The sequence below is a fragment of the Mobula birostris genome, chromosome 16 (genome assembly GCF_030028105.1).
Source record: "Mobula birostris isolate sMobBir1 chromosome 16, sMobBir1.hap1, whole genome shotgun sequence".
Lineage (NCBI taxonomy): Eukaryota > Metazoa > Chordata > Chondrichthyes > Myliobatiformes > Myliobatidae > Mobula > Mobula birostris.
In genome coordinates this window covers 56,626,485-56,651,265 of record NC_092385.1, presented here as the reverse complement: position 1 = coordinate 56,651,265, position 24,781 = coordinate 56,626,485, and the positions used below count along the sequence as shown (strand labels likewise).

Here is a 24,781-nt window from a genome sequence, read left to right as displayed (position 1 = left end):
GGGTGAAAAAGTACGATCGGCGGGAACCTGGTGTGTGTGTCCGCCCTTGCCTGGGTGCCGGGTTCACCGCGGAAGAACGATCGTATCCGGAACGGAGGGGTCACAGTTAGTGACCTCAGAAGACATTAAAAGGGCTCGCCCGAAAGCTAACTGCGAGGAACATCAAAGGTCTGTTTGAATCGTAATTTGCATATTCGCTCTCTCTCTCTCTCTCTCTCTCTCTCTCTCTCTCCAATGGCACAACAGCGATCACTGCGAACTGTACTAAGCTGAACTGAACTCTGCATCACTTGAGGCTGATCATTCACCCCTAGACTGCGATAGAGCTTGATTGATTCCTATTACCCTAGTTCTGTGTACATGTGTGTTTTATCATTGCTAACCTGTTGCATTTATATCCTTACGATTAGAGTACTGTGTTACTTATTTCTTTAATAAAGCTTTCTTAGTTCCAGTAATCCAGACTCCAACTAAGTGGTCCATTTCTGCTGGTTTGGCAACCCAGTTACGGGGTATGTAACAGTAAAAAGGGCATATGTCCTGCTTGCCTTTATTAATTGAGGCTTTGAGTTCAAGAGTCAGAAAATATGTTGCAGCTTTATAAAACTCCACAATTTTCCACTCAATTCTGATCACCCCATTATAGGAAGAATGCAGAAGCTTTGCAGCGGGTGTACAAGAGCTTTACCAGGATGCTGCCTGAATTAGTGGGTATGTGCTGTAACTATAGTTTGGACATACAATATAGGTTGAGATGTATGGGGTGTCAGGGAGGGGTAGCACCTCTGGTTGGGGGAACATGTTGCATCCTTTTCAAGGTGGCTATTCCACCTTTGGTCCCCACCTGGCACTCAGCTCTTACCTGTGGCTCCCCGTAGCTGTTTGCATGCGACAGTGGCCACACCCCAATGGCTTTGACAAGCCGGCTAAAACCAGGTGAGGGTAGCCGACGGGTCTCAAACCCTCGGTGAGATAGGGAGTTGTCTATTCCAGTATGTGAAGACAGACTCCGGCGGATTGAGCGGATGAGACCAATGGAAGGTCCAACGGTCAAGATGGCGGTCTCTGCAAGTGTCATGGAACGTGTAGAGCACAACAAGACACAGATGATGTACTGGTCATCCACTGCGCCTAGTCCCATCTCCAGCCTTCTCGGTTCTTGTCTTGGCACTGGATCCAGATGGGAATTGGGAAGAGAGAGTGAGGCTGACGCTGCGCAATTCTCCCTCACTTAAATCCAAATCACGCACTAGTCTCAACACCACCATAATGGTGTCGAGGTCCTCATCGACGTCAACGATGGACGGATGTTACATAGGTTGGAATAACTTTGGTTGTTTTCTTTGGAATAGTGGAGGCTGAGGGGAGACCTGATAAAAGTTTAAGATTACTAGAGGCATCAATAGTGTTGGAAGCCAGTATATTTTTCCTAAAGTTGAAATGCTTAATACTGGAGGCATGCATTCAAGGTGAGAGAGGGTAAGTTCACAGGAGATGTGCTGAGCATTTGTTTTACACAGAGTGGTGAGTGCTTGAAATCTGCAGCCAGTTGGTGATGGAGGCAAATACAAAGAGCTTTTCAAAGGCTCTTAGATTATGCACTTGGATGTACAGGATATGGATATTCTGTAGGCAGAAGTCATTAGTTTAGTTATAAATTTAATCACTAGTTTAATGTGTTTCAGCATAACATTGTGTGCCAAAAAGACTGTTCCTGTGCTGTACTGTTCTATATTTCAGTTTACAAGTCAGAGTTCAACAGCTCAGAAAGAGGCCGGTTGGTCTATTGAGTGAGTGTCATTTATCAAGCACCCATTTTGCACTAATCCTGTCGTACTCTCCTTACACTCCCCAAATTCCAGCTATCACTCACCAATTTACAGTGCCCAGTGAACTAATGTAGAGACACAACGTAATCACAGGGAGCGCATGTAAACTCCATACAAATTGCACTCAGTTGCAGGAGTTATGAGGCCAAAGAGACTTCAGTTATGAAATTTGCAGAACTGTGGAGAAATAGCTGGGCAAAGAAGGTGATTGGCTTGTATCTTCAAAAGAGCCAGCAAAAACATGTTGGATAGAGTATCTTGAAGCATACAATATTGTGAGCTATTATTGTAAACAACATTTTTGTCTGGTTTATTAACTATGTCAGCATTTATTATGGAGTCATAGAGCACCGCAGCACAGAAATGGTCCCTCGGCCCCTGTAGTCTGCACCAAACTATTATTCTGCCTTGTCCAGATTGCACCTGGACCATAGTCCTCCATACCCCTCCTATTAACTGCCTATCCAAATTCCTCTTAAATGTTGAAATCAAACCTATATCAGCTCATTCTACTATCTCACCATCCTCTGAGTGAAGAAATTCCTCACCTTTCACCCTTAACCCATGACCCCTAGTTCTAATCTCACTCAAACTCGATGAAAAAAGCCTTTTTGCATTTAGCCTATCTATGCCCCTCATAATTTTGTATTCCTCTATCAAATCTCCCCTATTGAATTACATATTGCTCCCACTATTGCTAGTATCACTGATGTATCTGTTAGGATTCATAGCTTACTTAGTCCAGAATATTCTTCAGACTCAAACCATGTTTGAAAGAATTGAATCTGGATTTACAATGTTGGATTTTGTCACAGTTCATATGGGAAAAGCACAAACATTTTCTCAGTTTTACTGAAAGCCTGCTGCATGGATACATGTATGTATTGGAATCAAAATTGTTTAAATCGTGATTATTACCGATATCATCACAATTTTGTTTGATACCAATATTTTTAATCTCCATTTCAGGGCTCTTCACCCTGCTGGTAGAGGATTTTGGTAAGTATTTTTCATGTTACACTGCACCTCACTATGTTACAAGAAGTTGGCCATTAATGATTTTGGAGATTTTTTGGGGCATATATTGAAATAACTACAGTGTAATCCTTGGGTAATATTTTATCCAAGCTAATTAGGTTTAACTTCTGCATCTTTGTCCTAAGGTGTTAAAGGTGTTCAAGTGGAGGAGATCTATGACCTACATTGTAAGGTTCAGGGGTAAGTTTTATGGTGTTTTATTTTTGATACATTCATTCTGCCTTCATCTTTCCTGTTCTTCATAGAAGTAATGTGGTTAGCTGATTTCAAAAAATAACTTTTTTAACTTTCCCTACCCCATGGCATGCATTTGGACAGAGTGATAATAGACTATTCATCAGGAAGGTGTGACTTAACCAAGCTGAATCTTGTTTTTATATCTTCACACCTCTCTGCCATTTGCTAAGGCTATGGGTGATCTTTTACCTAAACGTTATTTTCATGCCCTGGCCCAATATACCTTGATTTCCTTAAAATTTGTCAGTCTGTCTTTGGAATGTGTGTTTAATGATTGAGCCTTCATAGCTCTCTTGGGTAGAAAATTCCAAAGAATCACTAATATCATTAACTCTTTATCATCTGTCCTGAGTGAACAATCCCTTGCTCCAAGAGTATGATTGGTGTGAAACACCTTAGGCAGAAGAAGTCTCATAGAGTGGTAGAACACTACAGCACAGAAACAGGCACTTTGGCCCATTGAGTCCGTACAAACTATTAATCTGCCTAGTCCCATCAACCTGCCCTCTCATCCATGTACTTATCCAAACTTCTCTTAAATGTTGAAATTGAACCTGCATCCACCACTTTCATTGACAGCTTACTTCCCCGCTGACATTTCTCCTTTCACCTTTAACCGCTAACCAAGTTCTCATCTCATCCAACCCCAGTAGAAAGTCTGCTTGCATTTACCCTATTCATACCACTCATAATTTTATATACCTCTATCAAATCTCCTATGCTGTAGGAGGAAAAAAGTCCTAGCCTATTCAACCTTTCCCTATAAACTCAAGCTCTTAATCCCGCTGCCATGGTAATGTAGTGGTTAGTGCAATGCTATTACAGCTCAGGGCGTTGGAGTTTGTATGTCCTCCTCGTGAATGCATAGGTTTCCTCCCACATTCCCAAGACATACCAGTTAACAGATTAATTGGTCAATGTAAATTGGCCTGTAATTTGGCTAGAGTTAAATAAGTGGGTTGCTGGGTAGTGTGACCCATTGGGCCGGAAGGGTGCTGTATCTCTAAATAAAATAAAAATTTTTGTAAATTTTCAAATCCTGGCAACATCCATGTGTTAAACCTATTCAGTCCCATAAAATGTTTGTACCTTTTAATGACAGCATATTGTGCTTAATCTCTTCTTGTTGACCAAGTGCAATCTCAGGAATGAATATGGTGAACTTTTATTGCATTTCTGTCACAAGCATTTCCTTCTTTGGGTGGGGATAGCAAAGCAAGTTGGATCTCTCCAGAGCCTGTGTAATTGCAGTAAACTGTCTACTCTTGTACTCTAATCCTCTTGCAATTAAGGCCTTCAGGTTTTAATGTGTGTACAGGAATATCCAGGTATCTCAGGCTTTGTATTTGTTCTTCCAAAGTAGGTGCCATTTTTATAGAGTTTCCTAGCATGGAACCTGCCTCCTTGGTCCAATTCATCCATGCTAATGCTGACTAAGATGTGTATCCACGCTAGTCTGGCTTGCTGTATGTGGTCCATATTGCTCTTCTATCCATGCACCTGTCTAAATGGCAGGTGGTGTAGTGGTATCAACACTGGACCTTGAAGCAAGTGGTCCCGGGTTCGAATCCGGCCGACTTCTTGTACACTTTCTATCCGTGCTAGGTTGAGCATCGAGCTAGCAATTTGGCCTTGTTAAAAAACAGACCAAAAAAGCCAAAGAAATGGCAAGGTGGTGGCCTGATGTGCCTCATGGTGCAGAGAGGAAAAGAAATAATAACCTACTAAATGCCTTTTAAACATGATAGTGCCCACCCACGGCTTCTCTGGCAGGGCAGTTCATTCCATATACCCATCACCCCTGTGTGTGGAAAAAGACTGACTATTCACTTATCTATGCACCTCAGCCTCCTGTGCTCCAGGGGGAGAAAAGGAATAATAGTCTTTTCAGCCTTATATTCAGGGGTACTGGGACTCCAGACTAACCTTGTGATATCCTACTACATAAGGGAGTACTAGTGGATGTAGAGTATTTGAAACTCCAAGTACATGCATTTACTATTGCCCCCTTATCTTTGCAGCTACTTGTATAGAACACTACAGTACAGTACAGACCTTTTAACCTACTCTAAGATCAATCTAACCCGTCCCTCCTACATAGTCCTCCATTTTTCTATCATCCATGTGCCAAGCTCAAATAAATTCCAACTGAATCTCCAAACATTTTCATAGTTCAATTCCAGCTGCTCAAACCTATCATTATTCTCTCAGAGCTCTATTATTGCTTCCTTAATAACAGATTCTAATATATTTCAAACTGATGTCAGGCTAACTGGATGTTCTGCTGGATGTAGAACACAAGTTTCAGATTCTAGTTCAGTTATCTCCATAACATTGTCTTGCCTTTTTTGCAGTTCAACGGCAGTACATTTCAGAAAGCTCATGACTTCCAGTTTCTATTTACAAATCCAACTATATACAAGACCATAAGATGTAGGAGCAGAAGTAGGCCATTCGGCCCATCGAGTCTGCTCCGCCATTCAATCATGGGCTGATCCAATCCTTCCGGTCATACCCACTCCCCTGCTTTCACCCCATACCCTTTGATGCCCTGGCTAATCAAGAACCTATCTATCTCTGCCTTAAATATTTAAGCTCATGTACATCCAGGTCCTGTAGTCTTTAGTCCATATTGTCTCTCCTTATTCCTTAAGCCTGTTACTTACTTAACATTTCTCTAGTAGGCTGGCTGAGTGAAATTTAATGCAGTTTTTGAGTTTATATGTTCTGTTATCATTCTTGTCTCTTTATGTCACCCACAAAGTTGAAAACTTTGCATTGCATAACCATGTGCATTATCATTATTTCAAGTCAAATAAATAACAAACTAAAGTGCATTAATATTGAATATTATCTGTACCTTACAATATTTAATGTACTTGGTTTGTTACTTATGTGCGGTTCACCTGTAGATTTTATCCTTACCTTCGTAAGTTATTGTGTGTTATGTGTGCTATGTGTACTACTGTGCTTTACACCCTGGTTCAAAGAAACGTCACACTTATGTGTGTGTGTGTGTGTGTATATAAAAATGTGTATATATGTGTGTGTGTGTATATGTGTATATATATGTGTGTGTGTGTGTGTATATATATGTGTGTGTGTGTGTGTATATATGTGTGTGTGTGTGTGTATATATGTGTGTGTGTGTATATATATATATATATGTGTGTGTGTGTGTGTATGTGTAGTTTAGTGACAATAAACTTCACTTGACTTGAATTTTATTATTCAGCCTTTTGACTGATACTACATCAGAAACCTTCTATTAGTCTTTGTAGACAACATCTACTACATTCCCTTCATCAATCCTGTCTGTTAAGTGTCACAGAAAAATTCACTCAAACACTATTTGTCTGCAGCAAATCCATATTTGCTCCCTCCTTATAATTTCAAACTTCTGTAAGTGCCTGTTAATAATGTCCCTGATTATTGTATCTACAAGTGTCCCCATAATGTTAAACTGACTGGCCTGTATTTACCTGGCACATCCCTCTTCCCTTTCTGGACAAGTGTGTTACAACTGCCATTTTCCATCTTTGGCATGTCCCCTGTATTTAGGGAAGATTGGAAGAATGTGATGAGTTCTGTATCCTCCACCCTCAGTAATCTAGAATGTTTGCCAACAGGATCTGATGACTTACAGAAGCACTGCCAGCCTTTGTAGTCCCTCTTCTTCATCAGTTTTCATCCCATCTGCTATCTCTGCCAGCTCCTATTCTGTTGAGATTTTGGCAACATTTTCACCTTTGAATATTTGCAGCTAATATCTGGACTCCACCAATAGAGGCACTTGACTCCATTCTGCCATCTTGTCGCAATTAGTTTGGATCCTTTTATCATCCTCCTTCTCTTGAGATTGAATTAAAATTATGAAAAGGGTTGTTAAAGCAACAAAACTCTGGCTGTGCTTCCTTTAACCCTACTGCCTAAATCCACCCAATATAACATGCTTCCCAATATTTCTATTGGTCCAGTGGTAATCTTCCTCTAATTCTCCCTGGTCAGAAGTCATTTAAATACAGGCTTTTATGTGATCGAGGTTTCTATACAATAGTGAATATGTTATCTCACACTGGTCCTGCCCTCTTGTTTTTAGCCCAGTATATGGATTCATCTTCCTATTTAAATGGATTGAAGAGCGGCGGTCACGGCGCAAGGTAACACCACTAGTGGATGAGACATCAGTGTTCGATGAAGAGATTGTTAATGACATGTTCTTTGCTCACCAGGTAAGCACTAACATTTCTAAAGTTGTCTTGCACACTGTCCTCTTTAGACTGATAGGACAATGACATTTTTGGAACCATAAAGAGCACAATGAGGATATTAGGCATGTGCATTTGAAAGAGCTGTCCAATTTTTCTTTCCTACATTCCCTTTTGGAAGTCGTGATTAAAGCTAAAATTCAAAATGGTTTCAATGCTTTCATAACTGCTAGCAATGTAGGATTTGCAGTTTTTTTTTTCTCCAAAGAAAACAATCTAGTTTGCTGTCATCTCTCCTCCTTTTCCTTACTTAACCCCCTAAAAATGTCAGGTACTTCATATAGCAGCTGTTTTGGGTCTCATGGTATTACTAGAATAGTTGTAAATGGTGAATGTCACAACCTTATCCAACAGTGTCATGATTCGGCATTGCAGTTCCTTGTCGTAAAATAGCTGAACTCATTGAAAAATGACCACATTAATTATGCCAAAGTATCATGAAATCTTATCGAACTATAATAAGTAATTTTATTATTGGAGAAAACCTGCTTACAAGCAATGTATTTCAGAAAGACAAATTCAGGCAGAGAGATTGTGATTAAACAGATAACATAAAGAATTTTATTTATGACTGTATTAATTATTATAGCATTACAAAGTATCTTAGCATGGGTATGGACTACTTTTCCCCAAGTAGGTCTCTGCCAGTGGTTTTCTTCTGAACTATTCTGGCCATTTCAGCCACAATTTACTTGCCCCAGCCATGGGAGGAAGCCCATGCGGTCACAGGGAGAACATACAAACTCCTTACGGACAGTGGTGTGAGTTGAACCCTGATCTTACAGCTGATGCTATAAAGCACTACACTAACCACTACGCTACTATTTCGCCCTCCTTTGCTACCGTACAGTAGAAAGCAGGGAACTGTAGGCCAGGTAGTTTAACATCTATTGTTGGCAAGATGATAAAGTCAATAATCAGAGGAAATAACTAATCATTTCAGAAAGCTGAACTTAATGACATCTAGTTAATATAGTTTTATGAAAGGTAAAATATTTTTGACAATTTGCTCAATTTTTTGTGAATTTGACAGGACCATTGATAAGAGGAGAACCAATAGATGTAGTGTATTTAGATTTCCAAAAGACAAGGTACCACATAAAAGTCTAATGCATAAATTAAGAACCCAAGATATTGGAGGAAGTATGTTAGCATGAATTGAAAACTGGTTGTCACATAGAAAAGGAGTTAAAATAATGCATATTTTTCAGACTTGAGGGATGATATTAATGGAGCACCCCAGGCTTGTTTCTTGGCCCTCAGTTGTTTACGATTCGCATCAGTGATGTAGAGAAGGGAACAAAATATAAGGATTCCGAATTTGCCAATGATATGAAAAAAGGGAATGTTGGGCTGTTGGAATGTTGTGATTCCGTAATGAGATTCAGTGAAAACCTGGCAAGTGGACTTCAATATGGGGAAATATGAGGCCAGAGAAGAGGCATCAAAATGTGAATCATTACCTAAATGGAAAGAGACAGCAGTACCCTGTGCGGCCCTGTGGACAAGAATTCTCACCAGTGTCACATACTGAAGTGTAGCAGAAGCAGGAACATTGAAGACAGTGAGAGTGGCTGTTGGAGGGATTTGCTGATTCTTGAGTTGGGGATCTCAAAATAAAATAGCAACTGTTCAAAATTTCTGTAATATTGAAATAGTGACTGTTATCTCCCCCTTCACAGTGTAAGGAGCGATATGTCTCTCCCTTGTTAAGAGAGCCTGTGGGATGTCAAAATGTAGGAGTGAACAGTTAGTTTTTGATGGACTATTAACTATGCATGATCTTTCTTTAGGGGATTTGTTTTTGCTTGCATGGTGCGTTGCGGGAATGCTGATGCTTTATGCTAGAAAAAGTGGGAGGGAAAGTGGGGAGGGTTGATGCTATTTCGTGTGTGTGGGGGGAAACGGAGCTTTGGGTTCTTACATTGTTTCTGTTATTCATTTTTTGGGTTTTTTTCCTCCTATTTTGAGGATGTCTTTGGAGAGTAAGAATTTCAGGTTGTATATTGTATACATTCTACGATATTAAATTACAATATTGAACTATTGAAAGATCCAGGTGATTTTAGTGTCTGAATCATTAAAACCTGGCAAGGACAAAAGGTAAAGAAAGCAAAACCATAGCTTAAGGATAAGGTGGTTTTATTATCCTCATACAGGCTGTTGATGAAGCTGCATCTGGAATGCTGTGCACTAGTCGCCTTACCTGGGGACGGGGAAGGTAAAGTAGTGTTGGAGAGATTTGACAGGTTAACTTCATGGTTGAGAAGGTTGTGCTATCAAGAGAAGCTGGCCAATTAGTGTTTGTATTCCTTGGAGTTTATAAGAATTATGTGTGACCTTATTCAAACGTATAAAATCCTATGGTGGCAGACAAGGTAGATGTTGAGGCAAGTTCTCTATTAGGAGAGTCACAAACAAGAGGACATAGCTACTCATTTACAACTGAGGTGCATAGAAATTTCTTCTCAGAACGTGGTGAATCTCTGGATTTCTCTATCCCAGAGGACAATGGAGGCCAGATCATTCAATATATTTAAAGGCAGAGATAGATAAATGTTTAAAAGATCAAAGAATTGAAAGCTATGGGGAAACTAGAACAGGAGTTGAAGTCAGTATAGATCAGCAAATGATATTAAAAAGCAGGACAGGCTATAGTAGACTGGTGGCCCACTCCTGTTCTTGTTTTTGTTCATTGGCACATTTTTCTTCCATTTTGTAAAGTCCCAGTGACATTATCTGGAATATTTTATACAGATCTGTTCTCCCTCTTTTAGGAAAGATATTCTTGAGACATGGGAGTGCATTTAACTTCAAAACTCTTCAGATGCTTGAACTGTAAAGTAAAACCAGAAGATGCAGGAAATGCTCAGCTGGACAGGCTGTACCTCTGTAAAGAGAAACAGTTAGTATTTCTACTGTAGTGAAAGTTTGTCAAGTTGGTTGCACGGATGGTGAGGTTGTATAAACAAGATTAAGCAAACTGAACCTAGAATTTGTAGAGTTCAAGAAAGACAAGTGATGTTATTTAAATATACAAAATTCTTAGAGGTTGACAGAATAAACCTGGAATTTACATGTCCTCTGGTTGAAAATCAAGGGTTAGGGTCTGAACAACTTCTTTCTGGCTATGCGTCCACTAATCTCATTGCGTTTTGATCTTGTCCCAAAGCTGATCCCAAACTCATGCGCAACGCACGCGTTGCTCAGTGTCCTCCTGAACTGCGACAATGTTGAATTGGGACCCACCCTCAGCCGGATGAAAGACTTTACCAAAGGATTTAGCCCAGAGGTATACATCATTAAGAGTCTCCTGTGCTGCATTAAAGTGCTTTAATTATTTAAATTGTGACTTTTGCAAAACAATATCAAAATAAGTAATCAAGCGGACCTTGAATATGCTTTTCAAAGGAGTTTTTTTTGCCTATAGACTGCTTAACATTTGGTCCAATTTTACATATGATTTCTCTGTTTTCACTGGTTGTCGTATCCGTCCCAGCTTTCTAAGCAGTGTGAAGGATTGGCCTGGGTATAACTGAAAGATTCCATTTTGTATTTGTATGACTGTTTCCAGATAATGGGTAAGCATTTTAAAAGAAAGCTTTTGGATTCTAAATTAATAAATACCTGTTCCCAACTGAGTTGCCAACTCATTTCTAACTACTGTGTACTGTGCACACTCTATTAGATCCAGCTACTGTAGGAACCCTGTATGATTTGCAGAATGAATATGTATTAATTAAAAGCAGTTTTTTTCCTCTGTACATAATATCTGGATATCACTTGTGATATTCAGTATTGCAAAGAGCAGATTCAGGCACTGGTCTGTCTGGATTAAGTAATCCTTAAAGTGCTGCAGTAATTAGCACCATTGCAAGTGGAAATTCAAGCAGGTGTAAACTATTCTGTACAGCAATCTGACACTTCATTTTGGAAAGGGCAGGGGAGGTAAGAATAGCGTTAGACACAATGAGTGAATGCCATTATCAAAGTTTGCCAATTGCTATTCTGTATGCTTGCACATACAGAACAGCCGCTTGAGTGAATACCCATAGGCGCTTTACCTAGAGGAAGCATTACCTTCAGCAAAAAATGCAGGTTGGAGGAAACCAAAAAGCTGTCACATTTATTTTAGAACTTGTATAATGTGACTGCCTGAATAAAATGGAGTAAGATGGTATTGAACTTGTCCATAAACCATTTGTTACTGCTCACCTTCAACCCACAAGTGACGAAAGCTGTTCATCTTGGCTCCACAGAGTAAAGGCTATGCAATCGGTAATGCTCCAGAACTAGCAAAGGCACACAACAGCCATGCCAGGTAAGAATGCATATTGTTTTCCAGTCTTTTATGAAGTGTCAGACCACACTGCTTAGAAATTGTATCTTGTGCTATTGCTCATGAGTGTTTGCTACTTAGTCCTAATGTATAACTCAGCTTGAACTTGACCTTTCAAAATCAAAAGGGGTTTGAATACATAGCTGTAGTTGTGTATAAATGTACGGTTCACATTATAAGAAAGTACTGAAGGAATGATGTGCATCAGTGAAGAACCTGCTGTTATGGGAAAATAGCCACTTCCTGTGGATGTAATCACATTTATTTCTAAACATACAAGTCATTTTTCCTGCACAGAGTGAATGGATAATCTGCAAGAAGCAGTGATTGAGACTGATGGTGGCAGCTAGCAGGTTTACTGAAGTATTTTGGAGGCACTGAAGTAGTTAGTTCAGTGGAAGGTCTCTAACTAAAGGTGCAATGTATGATAACTCAGTGCCTTACAGAAGATTTCAGTTTGCCTCTGATCCTTGCTGACTTATCAGATCTTCTGGAATAGACCATGCCTGCATGGCAGTGATATCTAAGAAAAGCCTGAACTTTGAGAGGGGGAGGAAGCTCTGAAAAATTGCTTGTGAATCATATAAATTTTATGTATGTGGCATCTTAAATACTATGCCAAGCGTCAAGTAGTACTATCAGATTCCTCCTTCAGCCCTTTATCTCTTCCACCTACTGTATCTCCTCCCAGCTTCTTACTTCATGCCCGTTTCCCACCTACCTGGTTTTACCTATCACCTGCCAGCTTGTACTCCTCCCACTCCCCCCACCTTTCCATTCTGGCTTCTGCCATATTCCTTTCCAGTCCTGGTGAAGGGTCTAGGCACAAGTCGTCAACTGTTTTTTCCTCTCTAGAGATGCGCTGTGACCTGCTGAGTTCCTCCAGCACATTGTGTGTATTGTTTAAATGCTACTGTTCGGTTTCATTTGTGCTAACATCTCTGATGGCAAAACGGATTATCAACATGAATGTGAACAGCTGGTTTCTTTGAAGGTTCTGTCTTGTTTTTAATGTTATCTTGCATCTAGATGTGTCTTCCCATAAGGGCAGATCACCCACCTTTATGTGCCAATTTATCCACGTTTTGATCAAGTGGGTGTAACAATGCACTTTGACGTGCAAGTTGAATATAATATTGCCATGCACATTTTTTTAAGGAAAATTAAACCAGGTATATTTTGATTAATCGAAACACTTTACCTTTGAGTGGTAATATAGGATTGTAAATACACAATGTTTCTACACAAGTGATTGTTTCACTCATCTTAAAAATCCTTTCATTATTCTATAAGCCTGAGCCTGTGGAAGATCTTGGATTTGTAGGGACTGGATCCGAAAACTAGATTCATAGAATAATACAACACAGAAACAGGCCCTTCAGCCCAACTGGCCCATGCTGACCACAGCATCATTCCTGCTGGTCCTAGTTGCCTACATTCTGTACAAAACTTTCCAAGCCTTTCCCCTCCATGTACCTACACAAATACATCTTAAATGTTACAATTGTACCTACTTGGACCATTTCCTCTGGCAGCTTATTCCAAGTATCTCATTAACCTCTTGTTACCTCTCAGGTCTCTTTTAAACTTCTCCCCTTTTATCTTGTATCTGTGCTCGCCCCAACCTGAGGAAGAAACTATGACCTTCCACCTTAATTATGCTCCTCATAATTTTATAAATTTCTATGAGATCACCCCTCATTGTCCTGCTCTCCAGGGAATAAAGATCCAGTGTGGCCAACCTCTCCCTATAACTCAAATCTTGTAGTTCAGGCAGCATCCTCATAAGTTCCCCGGGCTGGTTTGCTAGAGTTGTTGGGGAGATTTAAACCCAGTTGGCAGCGGGGATGGAAACTGGAATGGTAGGGCTGAGCATCCACAGTTCATATACAAGTTGATGCTTGAGGTATAGAATATAAGAGCAGGGATGTAATGTTGAGGCTCTATAAGGCACTCGTGAGACCACACTTGGAGTGGCAAATGAAATACGATGTTGGAAAGTGTATGGTCGTGCACTTTGGTGGAAGAAATATATGGGCCGACTAATATTCAGATGGGGAGAGAATTCAAAATGCAGAGATGCAAAAGGACTTGGGAGTCCTTGTGCAGGATACCCTGAAGGTTAATCCCCAGGTTGAGTTGGTGGTGAAGAAGGCAAATGCAATGTTGGCATTCTTTTCTAGAGGTGTAGAATACAAGAGCAGGGATGTGATGTTGGGGCTCTATAGGCACTCGTGAGACCACACTTGGAATATTGAGTGCAGTTTGGGGCTCCTTATTTTAGAAAGGATATACTGACATTGGAGAGAGTTCAGAGAAGATTCACGAGAATGATTCCAGGAATGAAAGGGTTACCATATGAGGAACATCTGGCAGCTCTTGGGTTGTAATCCCTGGAGTTCAGGAGAATGAGGGGGGATCTCATAGAATCATTCCGAATGTTAAAAGCCTGAACAGATTAGATATGGCAAAGTTATTTCCCATGGTAGGGGAGTCGAGAACAAGAGGGCACGACTTCAGGATTGAAGGGTGTCCATTTAGAACAGAGATGTGGAGAAATTACTTAACCTGTGGAATTTGTTGGAGGCCAAGTCATTGGGTACATTTAAGGCAGAGGTAGATAGATTCTTGATTAGCCAGGGCATCAGGTATGGGGAGTGGGGATGACTGGAAGAATTGCATCAGCCCATGATTGAATGGCGGATCTGCTCCTATGATGCCGAGTGTAGTGAGACTGTGAGGAAGGACAGGCAGATGATATAGCAAAATTGCGGTCAGTGGGATGAGCTTGAGTGTAAGATGAGGGCAAAATCGAAAAGGGTGATGAATGCAGGACTGAAGGTGTTATATTTGAATGCATGCAGTATGTGGAACAAGGTAGATGATATTGTAGCACAGATGCAGATTGCCATATATGACGTGGTCATCACTGAATTGTGGCTGAAAGAAGATTATATCTGGGAGCTTTACGCCCATGGATTCACCTTGCATCAAAAGGACATGCAAGTGGGCAGAGAGGGTGAGGTGGCTCTATTGGTAAAAAAATGAAATCAAATCCTTAGAAAGAGGTGACATAGGATTGGAAGATGTAGAATCCTTGTGGGTAAGTAAAAGACCCTGATTGGAGTTAAATCCAGGCCCTCGAACAGTATCCAGGATGTGGGATATAACTTTCAATGGGAAGTAGAGAAGGCATGTAATAAGGACTATGTTATGATAGTGACAGGGAATTTCAATATGGAGACTTAGATTGGTGCTGGGTCTCAAAAGAGGGAATTTGTAGAATACCTACGAAATGGCTTTTTAGAGCAGCTTGTGGTAGAGCCCACTAGGGGAAAGGCAATTCTGGATTGCGAGTTGTATAATGAAAAAGACTTGATTAGGGCTCTTAAGGTGAAGGAACCCTTGGGAGGCAGTGTTCATAAGGTAGAATTCACTGCAATTTAAGAGAAAAGCTGAAGTCAGATGTGTCACTATTATAATGGTGTAAAGGGGATTACAGAGGCATGAGAGAAGATGGCAGAACAGCATTGCAAATGTTACTCCACTCTTCAGGAAGGGAGGGAGGAAATTACAGACCAGTTAGCTTGAACTCAGTGGTTGGGAGATGTTGGAGCTGATTATTCAGGATATCGGATGCCATCGTCTACCTGCTGAACCGTGTTTACGCCCACCTGGACAAGCCAGCGAGCACTGTGAGGGTCATGTTTTTTGACTTCTCCAGTGCGTTCAACACCATCCGTCCTGCTCTGCTGGGGGAGAAGCTGACAGCGATGCAGGTGGATGCTTCCCTGGTATCATGGATTCTTGATTACCTGACTGGCAGACCACAGTACGTGTGCTTGCAACACTGTGTGTCCGACAGAGTGATCAGCAGCACTGGGGCTCCACAGGGGACCGTCTTGTCTCCCTTTCTCTTCACCATTTACACCTCGGACTTCAACTACTGCACAGAGTCTTGTCATCTTCAGAAGTTTTCGGATGACTCTGCCATAGTTGGATGCATCAGCAAGGGAGATGAGGCTGAGTACAGGGCTACGGTAGGAAACTTTGTCACATGGTGTGAGCAGAATTATCTGCAGCTTACTGTGAAAAACACTAAGGAGCTGGTGGTAGACCTGAGGAGAGCTAAGGTACCGGTGACCTCTGTTTCCATCCAGGGGGTCAGTGTGGACATGGTGGTGGATTACAAATACCTGGGGATACGAATTGACAATAAACTGGACTGGTCTAAGAACACTGAGGCTGTCTACAAGAAGGGACAGAGCCGTCTCTATTTCCTGAGGAGACTGAGGTCCTTTAACATCTGCCGGACGATGCTGAGGATGTTCTACGAGTCTGTGGTGGCCAGTGCTATCATGTTTGCTGTTGTGTGCTGGGGCAACGGGCTGAGGGTAGCAGACACCAACAGAATCAACAAACTGATTCGTAAGGCCAGTGATGTTGTGGGGATGGAACTGGACTCTCTCAGACGATGGTGTCTGAAAAGAGGATGCTGTCTAAGTTGCATGCCATCTTGGTCACTGTCTCCCATCCACTACATAATGTACTGGGTGGGCACAGGAGTATGTTCAGCCAGAGACTCATTCCACTGAGATGCAGCACAGAGCGTCATAGGAAGTCATTCCTGCCTGTGGCCATCAAACTTTACAACTCCTCCCTTGGAGGGTCAGACACCCTGAGCCGATAGGCTGGTCCTGGACTTATTTCATAATTTACTGGCATAATTTACATAGTACTATTTAACTATTTATTACTATTCTATTACTATTTATTATTTCCATGACTATTACTATTTACTAATAGTAATGTTACTATTACTATTTCTATTATTATTTATTATTTATGGTGCAACTGTAACGAAAACCAATTTCCCCTGGGATCAATAAAGTATGACTATGACAATATGGTTTCAGGGAACTTGGAGGCACTTAATAGAATAGGCCAAAGTCAGCATGATTTCCCTAAGGGAAATCTTGCCTGACAAATTTGTTGAAATTCTTTGTAGAAATAGCAAGCAGGATAGACAAAGGGGTAATGGTAGATGTGATGCACTTGCATTTTCAGAAGGCCTTTGACTTCGTGCCACAAATGAGGCTGCTTAGAAGTATAAGAGCCCATGTTACAGGAAAGATACGAGCCTGGGTAGAAGATTGGCTTACAGGCAGGAGGCAAAGAGCTGGAATAAACGGGGCCTACTCTGGTTGGTTGCCAGTAACTAGTGATGTCCTGCAGGGACCGGTATTGAGATTGCTACTTTTCACTTGGTCAACAATTTGGATGACAGAATTAATGGCATTGTGGCCAAGTTTGCTGACAATACGAAGATAGTTGGAGGGGCAGGTAGTGTTGAGGAAGCAGGGAGTCTGCAGAAGGACTTGGACAGATTGGGAGAATGAGCAAGGAAGTGGCAGATGGAATACAGCGTGGGGAAGTGTACAGTCCTGCACTTTGATAGACGAGATAAAGGTGTAGATTAGGGATTTCCAACCTTTTTTACATCATGGACCAATGCCATTAAGCAAGGAGTTTGTGAACCCCGGATTGGGAACCCCTGGCGTAGACTATTTTCTGAACGGGGAGGAAATTCAAAAATCAGAGGTGTCAGGGGACTTGGGAGTCCTTGTGCAGGATTCCCTAAAGCTTAACTTGTGGTTGGAGTTTGAGTGTGAGTAAGGCAAGTGCTATGTTAGCACTCATTTCAGGAAGACTAGAATATAAAAGCAAGGATGGCTTTATAGGGCATTGGTCAGATAAGGCTTGGAGAATTTTGAGCAGTTTTGACCCCTTATTGAAGAAAAGATGTGTGGCATTGGAGAGGGTCCAGGGGAGGTTCACAAGAATGATTCCAGAAATGCAAGGGTTAGCTTATGAGCAGTGATTGGTGACTCTGGACCTGTGCTCACTGGAGTTTAGAAGAGCGAAGGGGGAAATCTCATTAAAAGTTAATTGAATATTGAAAGGCCGACACAGAGTGGATGTGGAGAGGATGAGTGAGTCCAGCACTAGAGGTTGGTGGATCTGTGGAATTCATTGCCATGGAGGGATGTAGAAGGTAAGTCATTAAGTATATTTAAAGTGGTAGGTTTTTGATTAGTCAAGGCATGAAATGTTATGGGGAGAAGGCAGGAGAATGAGGTTGAGAGGGAAAATATCTCAGCCATGATGGAATGTTGGAGAATAAAATGGGGTTAGTGCAAATGTGTGGTTAATGGTCAGCATGAACATTGCAGTTCATGCTGACCATTAACCACACATTTGCACTAACCCCATTTTATGTTTCCATGCTGTAATTCCCTAAAGACAAAAACAAAAGATTTATTTCTAACTTAATGCTTATTTTCATAGAATATGGAACTCATTCCTTTTCCCCGCAATTTCCTTTGCTCTATTTGTGAAACCAAAAGTAGGGTTGTTTTCTTTTGGTTGGTTTTACGTGCATCAGAATGAAAAGAAAGCAAATCTTCTCTCTTGTTCTTCCTCTCCTTTTCATTATTGTCTCCCTTTTGTAGTTGGTTGTCTCACCACAGGGTTCCTTACTATAACTTTATATTGGGGTAGTCTCGAATATACAATCATGCCTATTCCCAACCATTCTTTTAGTTTCTGCGTGTGTGGAGTGTCAGCACAAACATAATTCTCCTTCACTTGATGACTTTTTCTGCTAAATAAGTACTTTAGGAATGTGTGAAGCTCTCTGACTGCTCTTTCTACCTCTTTTTACTCTAGACCTGAACCACGGCACCTTCCAGAGAAGCAGAATGGGATTAGTGCTGTGCGGACCATGGAAGCCTTTCATTTTGTCAGTTACGTTCCCATTAAAGGTCGCCTCTTTGAGCTGGATGGTTTGAAAGCCTATCCCATAGATCATGGTATGAACTACTCTGTATAATCTTTCATATCAACTTTAGTGAATATTTACAGTTTGCTTTGAACATTCAGATACAAAGCCTGCATCTTTTTACATTGGATAGAGGCATATTTTTGTGTCAGAAGATTGAATTGTTAATATAAAACTTCTTTTAATGTGTACATTGCAATTTTGGGTTTGGTTTTATTCCCTACTACATTTCACTGCTCTTCTTTCAGGCATCTTTTGTATTTTACCTTCTACCAACAGTTTGTTGTCTGCATTCAGCTTCAAATGCAAGGGCTTATATTTACTGGGATTCTTGTCCGCGATTGAGGCAGTGGGACAGATTATTTGTCAGCTCATGTCAGCTCTTGGCACTCTTGATCTTGCACACCAGGTAGATTCATGGAGTGACTTTAAGCCTCTTCATGGTGACTGCATTTTAGTCAGACCAGTAGTCAGACTGTTATTAACATCCTGGTACTCATTTGACTGAAGTTATGAATGTTGTCTTTGGCTTCCACACCAGATCATCACCCATTCTGGAAGTACAATTATTGATATTAGAAGAGAATACAAAAGATCTGGAATCTGTTTTTTTCCTTGTCCCTAGGATTGAACAGTCCTATCAGAATAAGAATCGGGTTTAATATCACTGACATATATTGTGAAACTTGTTAAATTGCAATACATAGTTTTTAAAATCTGTAAGTTACAATAAGAAATATATATAAAGAGAACAAAAAAATGAGGTAATGTTCATGGGTTTATTGTCCATTCAGAAATCTGATGGTAGAGGGAAAGAAACTGTTCCGAAACAGTGTGTGTGGCTTCAGGCTCTCTACCACCACCTCAATGGTAGCCATGAGAAGAGGGCATGACCTTGGGTGATGGAGGCCCTTAATGATGGATGCTGCATTCTTGAGGCGTCACCTTTTGAAGGTGTCTTTGATGCAGGGAAGGCTGGTACCAGTGATGGCGCTGACTGAGTTTACAACTTTCTGCAGCTTTGTCTGATCCTGTGCAGTGGCCTTTCCATACCAGATGTGATGCAACCAGTTAGAATGCTCTCCACAGTACATCTGTGGAAATGTGTGACTGTCTTTGGTGACATACCAAAATCTTATCAAACTCCGAATGAAATCTTGGCGCTGTCATGCCTTCTTTGTAGTTGCATTAATATATTGGTCCCAGGATAGACCTTCAGAGATATTGAGACCCAGGAACTTGAAACTGCTCACCCTTTCCCACTGCTGATCCCTCGATGCGGACTGGTGTGTGTTCCCTTGACTTCTCCTTCCTGAAGTCCACAATCAATTCCTTGGTCTTACTGATGTTGTGTGCAAAGTTGTTGTTCTGTTGTTATAGATCAACCAGCTGATCTGTATCGTTGCTGTATCCCTCCTCATCACTGTTTGAATTTCTGCCAACAATAGTTGTGTCATCGGCAAATTTATACTTGGCATTTGAGCTCTGCCTAGCCACATATTCATGAGTATAGAAAGAGTAGAGCGGTGGCCTAAGCATGTGTCCTTGAGGTGTGCCAGTGTTGATTGCCAGCGAGTGAGAGATGCTATTTCCAATTTGCACTGTCTGTGGTCTTCTGGTGAGGAAGTCAAGGATCCCTTTGCAGAGGGAGGTACTGAGGCCCAGGTTTTGGAGCTTGTTGATTAGAACTTGGGGTATGATTGTGTTGAATGCTGAGCTGTAATCAATAAACAGCAGCCTGATGTAGATATTGCTACAGTCCAGGTGATCCAAGGCTAGGTGGAAAGTCAGTGAGATTGTATCTGCTGTCAACCTATGGTGACGATAGGCAAATTGCGGTGGGTCCAGGTCCTTCCTTAGGCAGGAGTTGATTCCGGCCACGTCCAACCTCTTAGAGCACTTCATCACAGTAGGTTTGAGTGCAACTGGACGATAGTCATTGAGGCAGATCACCCTGCTCTTCTTGCTACTGGTGTGATGGTTGCACTTTTGAAGCACATGGGAGCCTCTGACTGCACAGAGAGTAATTGAAGATGCCCTTGAACATTCCTGCCAGTCATTTGCCACAGGTTTTCAATGCCCTACCATGTGCACCATGAGGACCTGATGCTTTGCGAGGGTACTCCCTCTTGAACAATGTTCTTATGTTGGCCCAAAGACAGAGATCACTGAGTTGCCAGATGCTACAGGAATTTGCACAGGTATAGTTTTATTCTCCCTTTCAAAGCGTGCATGAAAGGTGTTGGACTCATCTGGGAGTGAAGCATCACAACCATACATGATGTTATGGTTCGCTTGTGGGAAGTAATGACCTGCAAATCCTGCCAGAGCTGATGTGCATCCAATTTCATCTCCGACTTCAATCAGAATTGCATTTGGGCCCTTAAAATCCCCTTCTGAAGATTGTACTGGGACTTCATGGATTGTTCTGGATCACTGGTCTTGAATACCTCAGCAGTCTTGCTCAGTGGTCTTGAATCCCTCAGCAGACTATGAATCTGCTAGTTCTTCCACAGCTTTTGTTTTGGGTATTCCCAGGCACACACTCATCCGCACGGGTCTTGATGAAGTCAGTGACAACCGTGGTGTATTCATTCAGAATCAAAGATGAGTCTCTGAATGTTGTCCAGTCTACCGACTCAAAGCAGTCTTGTAAGCACTCCTGTAGAAGCTATTTATCTATTTCCTGTCTGTCTGTACAGTATTTTGTGTTACACATTTATAATGAGTAATTTATCACATGGGTTGGGACCTGGTAGAAGCAAATGAGTACAGTTATGTATTTATGCTTTGTCTTAGTCAAGTTACTCTAGTTGAAAGAGTGAGCCATGGGGTCTTTTTTTCTGTTGACCGCTAATTATGTTAATTTCACAATATTACTAATTTTTTAGATTATGAAGACATAGTCCTCTTTTATTGTCATTTAGTAATGCATGCATTAAGAAATGATACAATATTTCCTCCGGTGTGATATCACAAAACACAGGACAGACCAAGACTGAAAAAAACTGACAAAACCACATAATTATAACATATAGTTACAATAGTGCAACAATACCATAACTTGATGAAGAAGTCCATGAGCACATTAAAAGTTCAAAGTCTCTCAAATGTCCCACATCTCACGCAGACGGGAGAAGGAAGAACTCTCCCTGCCATGCCGACCACAGTCCGACTCTGAGTCATCCGAAAACTTCAAGCTCTGATCAGCTCTCCGACACTGAGTACTGAGCGCCATCTCTGTCTGAACGATTCGACCTCAACCTCAGTCGCCAACAGCAGGCAAAGCCAGGGATTTTGAGGCCTACCCTCCAAAAGGTTCCCGACCACGCAGTAACGACAGCAGCGAACGAGCGTTTCAGAAATTTCTCCAGATGTTCCTCTGTGCTTTCACGTCCATTCTCCATCAAATCAGAATTGTCCATGGCCCCTATTTAACAGATACGATATCATTTTTCACCGGAGGGCTACGCACGCGCGGTGCGCTGCTCTCTCTCCTCCTGCGGATAATTTTAGTTTCATTAGTTTTTCATCGCTATAAGATAATTTGTCTTTGGTTTCGTAATGAAGGATTGAATGTACTTTTTCGACTTGGAGCTTATTTTATTTTAGAAATGCATCATGCAGCGTCAACTCCCATACTCAGTCTCTCAGTGGCTTTGGTTTGTTTTACAAGTAACCGCTACATTTTTGTCAACAAAAAAAAAAGTTATACCAAATGAATACCAGTCTACGGCAAAGGATTGCCTAGCACCTGTTGGGGAAATTGGAATGGCAACACCTAGAAACCTGCACGTTGGCAGCTATAGCAGTTTGCAGTAGGACTGTCTGTGACCTTTTGTTAATTCATGCTATGTATTTGTGGTTTGAATGCAGTTTGGAATGGTCAGCACTACCTGACCACTGGGGACTGTTGCTCGATTGCATAGCATTTACCTGAGGGTTTGTCACTTTGTTTTATTGAAATGCTGAAGCATTGTCCCGGTTATTGACAGTTGAACTGAACGCTGTTTGTTTGGTGTGGTTTAAGCGCTGTGGATGAGCAGACTGTTTGTTGACTACATATATTGAATGGAATATTGCCAGTTTGCGGATGTGCTGCAGGCGAACAGTTAATTCCAAGTTGCGCAGTAAGGAAGAAGTAACTTGAGTGCCTTGAAGCATGGAACTGTCATCAACAACCCTGCAATTGGGGCTATCAAAGAGAAACTAAACTTACTTTGAAAGCTTAAGCTGGAAGAATCCAAAAAAAATATAAAACAAATATGAACAAAATTAAAGGTTAATTATCATCAATTAAGGATCTTTTGGGAAATAAAGAAAATGCCTTACAAGTGCATTCTTATCTTGAGGACGACTAATGTCTGTGAAGCTGTTGCTAAGCAACATCACATATTCATTTCATTACTTCCCAAGGATGAGCAGAGGAAACAAAATGTTTTTCAATCATTGATAGCCTTTGTAGAGCATTCATAGAGGATGTTACACAATGGTTGACCCAAATATGTCACTTTAAAGGTCATGTTTAGCAATAAGAGTATGTGGCTCACCTTCCAACAGGCGATGTTTCCCAAATTCCAAAACATGTTTTGACTATGCCTATAGCAGAGGACCCACAAGATGATGTAAACCTGAAAGAGAGTGTATCAAATGTCAGTGCTCAAAGTTTTGCTGCAGGAAGAGCATCTTCTGTATCTAATACCAACTCTGCATGGTTTAAAATAGAGGCATTAATCGCATGTCAAGGATTATTGAAGGACAAACAGCTACGGAAAAGGAAGGAGCAGCTTAAGTTTCAAGGAGAAATTGCCACACAGGTGGCCAAAGTTAATGTGCTAAGACTTCAAGTGAGGTGAGTGCTAGAAGTGCTCCAGCAGGACAGTCCCATGGTGTGAGTTCCTATATTGACAAAGCACAGGAAAACAAAAACACTCAATGTCAGTGATTTCATTTGTTCCTCAAGTGTCTGTGAAACATAATCAAGACCCCAAGAGGTGGTTAAGGGTGTTTACTCTTAGCCTGTGCTAATGGGGCACTCTGAACATAAGTCATATCCAACAGCTCAAGTGGCTTATGGGAACATTCACTTACAGCATGGAAGCAATTGTTTCAGACAATAGATGTCAGAATTCTATTATTGATATTACGAGGAAGCAAAATAAAATAACAACCTTATTGGTACACCAGCAATGCATTTCATCTTTTCCTAAAAGAGAGATTCAAATCTTTGTTGGTGATCCATTCTAGTATCATGCATTCCTGAAGGCTTTTGACAATACTGTTGAAGGCAAGACTGACAGCTATAGTGACTGCCTCTATTTTCTTGAATAATACACTAGGGGTCGTCCTAGAGGACTTGTCAGAAGTTGCCAGCATGTCAAGCCTAAGAAAGGATATGTAAAGGCTAAGCGTTTACTTCAGGAACAGTTTGGTAATGTTCAGAAAATTGTACCTGCCTGCATGCAAAAAGCTTTCTTGGGTACCTACCAAATCTGAAGACGTGACCAGGTTTTCAAGACTACAGTCTTTTTCTTAGAGGCTGTTGCACTGCCTTGGAAGAAGTGCAGTACATGTATGAGTGAACATGCCTGCTAATATGTCAGTTGTAAAAATTCAAAAAAATTACCGTATGTGCTTTGGGATAAATGGAAAACAGTGGTCTGTGAACTGCAAGAAAGACATAAATCAGACTACTTTTGCTGACATTGTTGATTTTATTGAAGTGCAAGTAAAGATTGTTACAGACCTGATATTTGGGAATATACAGGATGCTACATCACCTGCAGTTAACAAAACTAGCCTTAACTTCGTTGTAAGGCTGAAAGAAGCAGCTTTGCCACTACTGTGGTCACCGTAAGAAGTAAGGTTAAAAGTTAACCTGAAACTAATAAAAGGGAAATGGTCTCATCTGCCAGAGGGGTTTGTCTGTTCTGCGAGGGTGAACAGACATTGGATTTGTGCCCTCAGCTGGAGAAAAAGGCTCTTAGTGAGGAGATTGCCTTCCTAAAGGAAAATGATGTCTGCTTTGGCTGTTTGTTTACAGGACACATCAGCCAGGATTGCAGGAAGCATCTTTCATGCAAGGTATGCAGTTGCAGGCATCTCAGCATACTTCATATTCACTCTAACAAAAAAAGATGCAGAATTAAAACAAGCCATGAAGCCCCTGGATTTTGGGAAAGTTACTGCTGCACAGTTACACCATTTTACAGATGCAAGCAGAGATGGC

At 41.2% G+C, this 24,781-nt stretch overlaps 1 protein-coding gene across 1 annotated transcript in view; it reads left to right on the top strand.

The window, feature by feature from the left end:
• Positions 1-24,781, top strand: part of bap1 (BRCA1 associated deubiquitinase 1) — a 79,917-nt gene that overhangs the window by 21,487 nt on the left and 33,649 nt on the right. The window contains exons 2-7 of the mRNA XM_072280672.1: positions 2,799-2,828; positions 2,993-3,047; positions 7,204-7,336; positions 10,545-10,664; positions 11,632-11,693; positions 18,441-18,583. Of these exons, the coding sequence (XP_072136773.1) occupies positions 2,799-2,828; positions 2,993-3,047; positions 7,204-7,336; positions 10,545-10,664; positions 11,632-11,693; positions 18,441-18,583 (543 nt within the window). The remainder of the gene's footprint in view (positions 1-2,798; positions 2,829-2,992; positions 3,048-7,203; positions 7,337-10,544; positions 10,665-11,631; positions 11,694-18,440; positions 18,584-24,781) is intronic.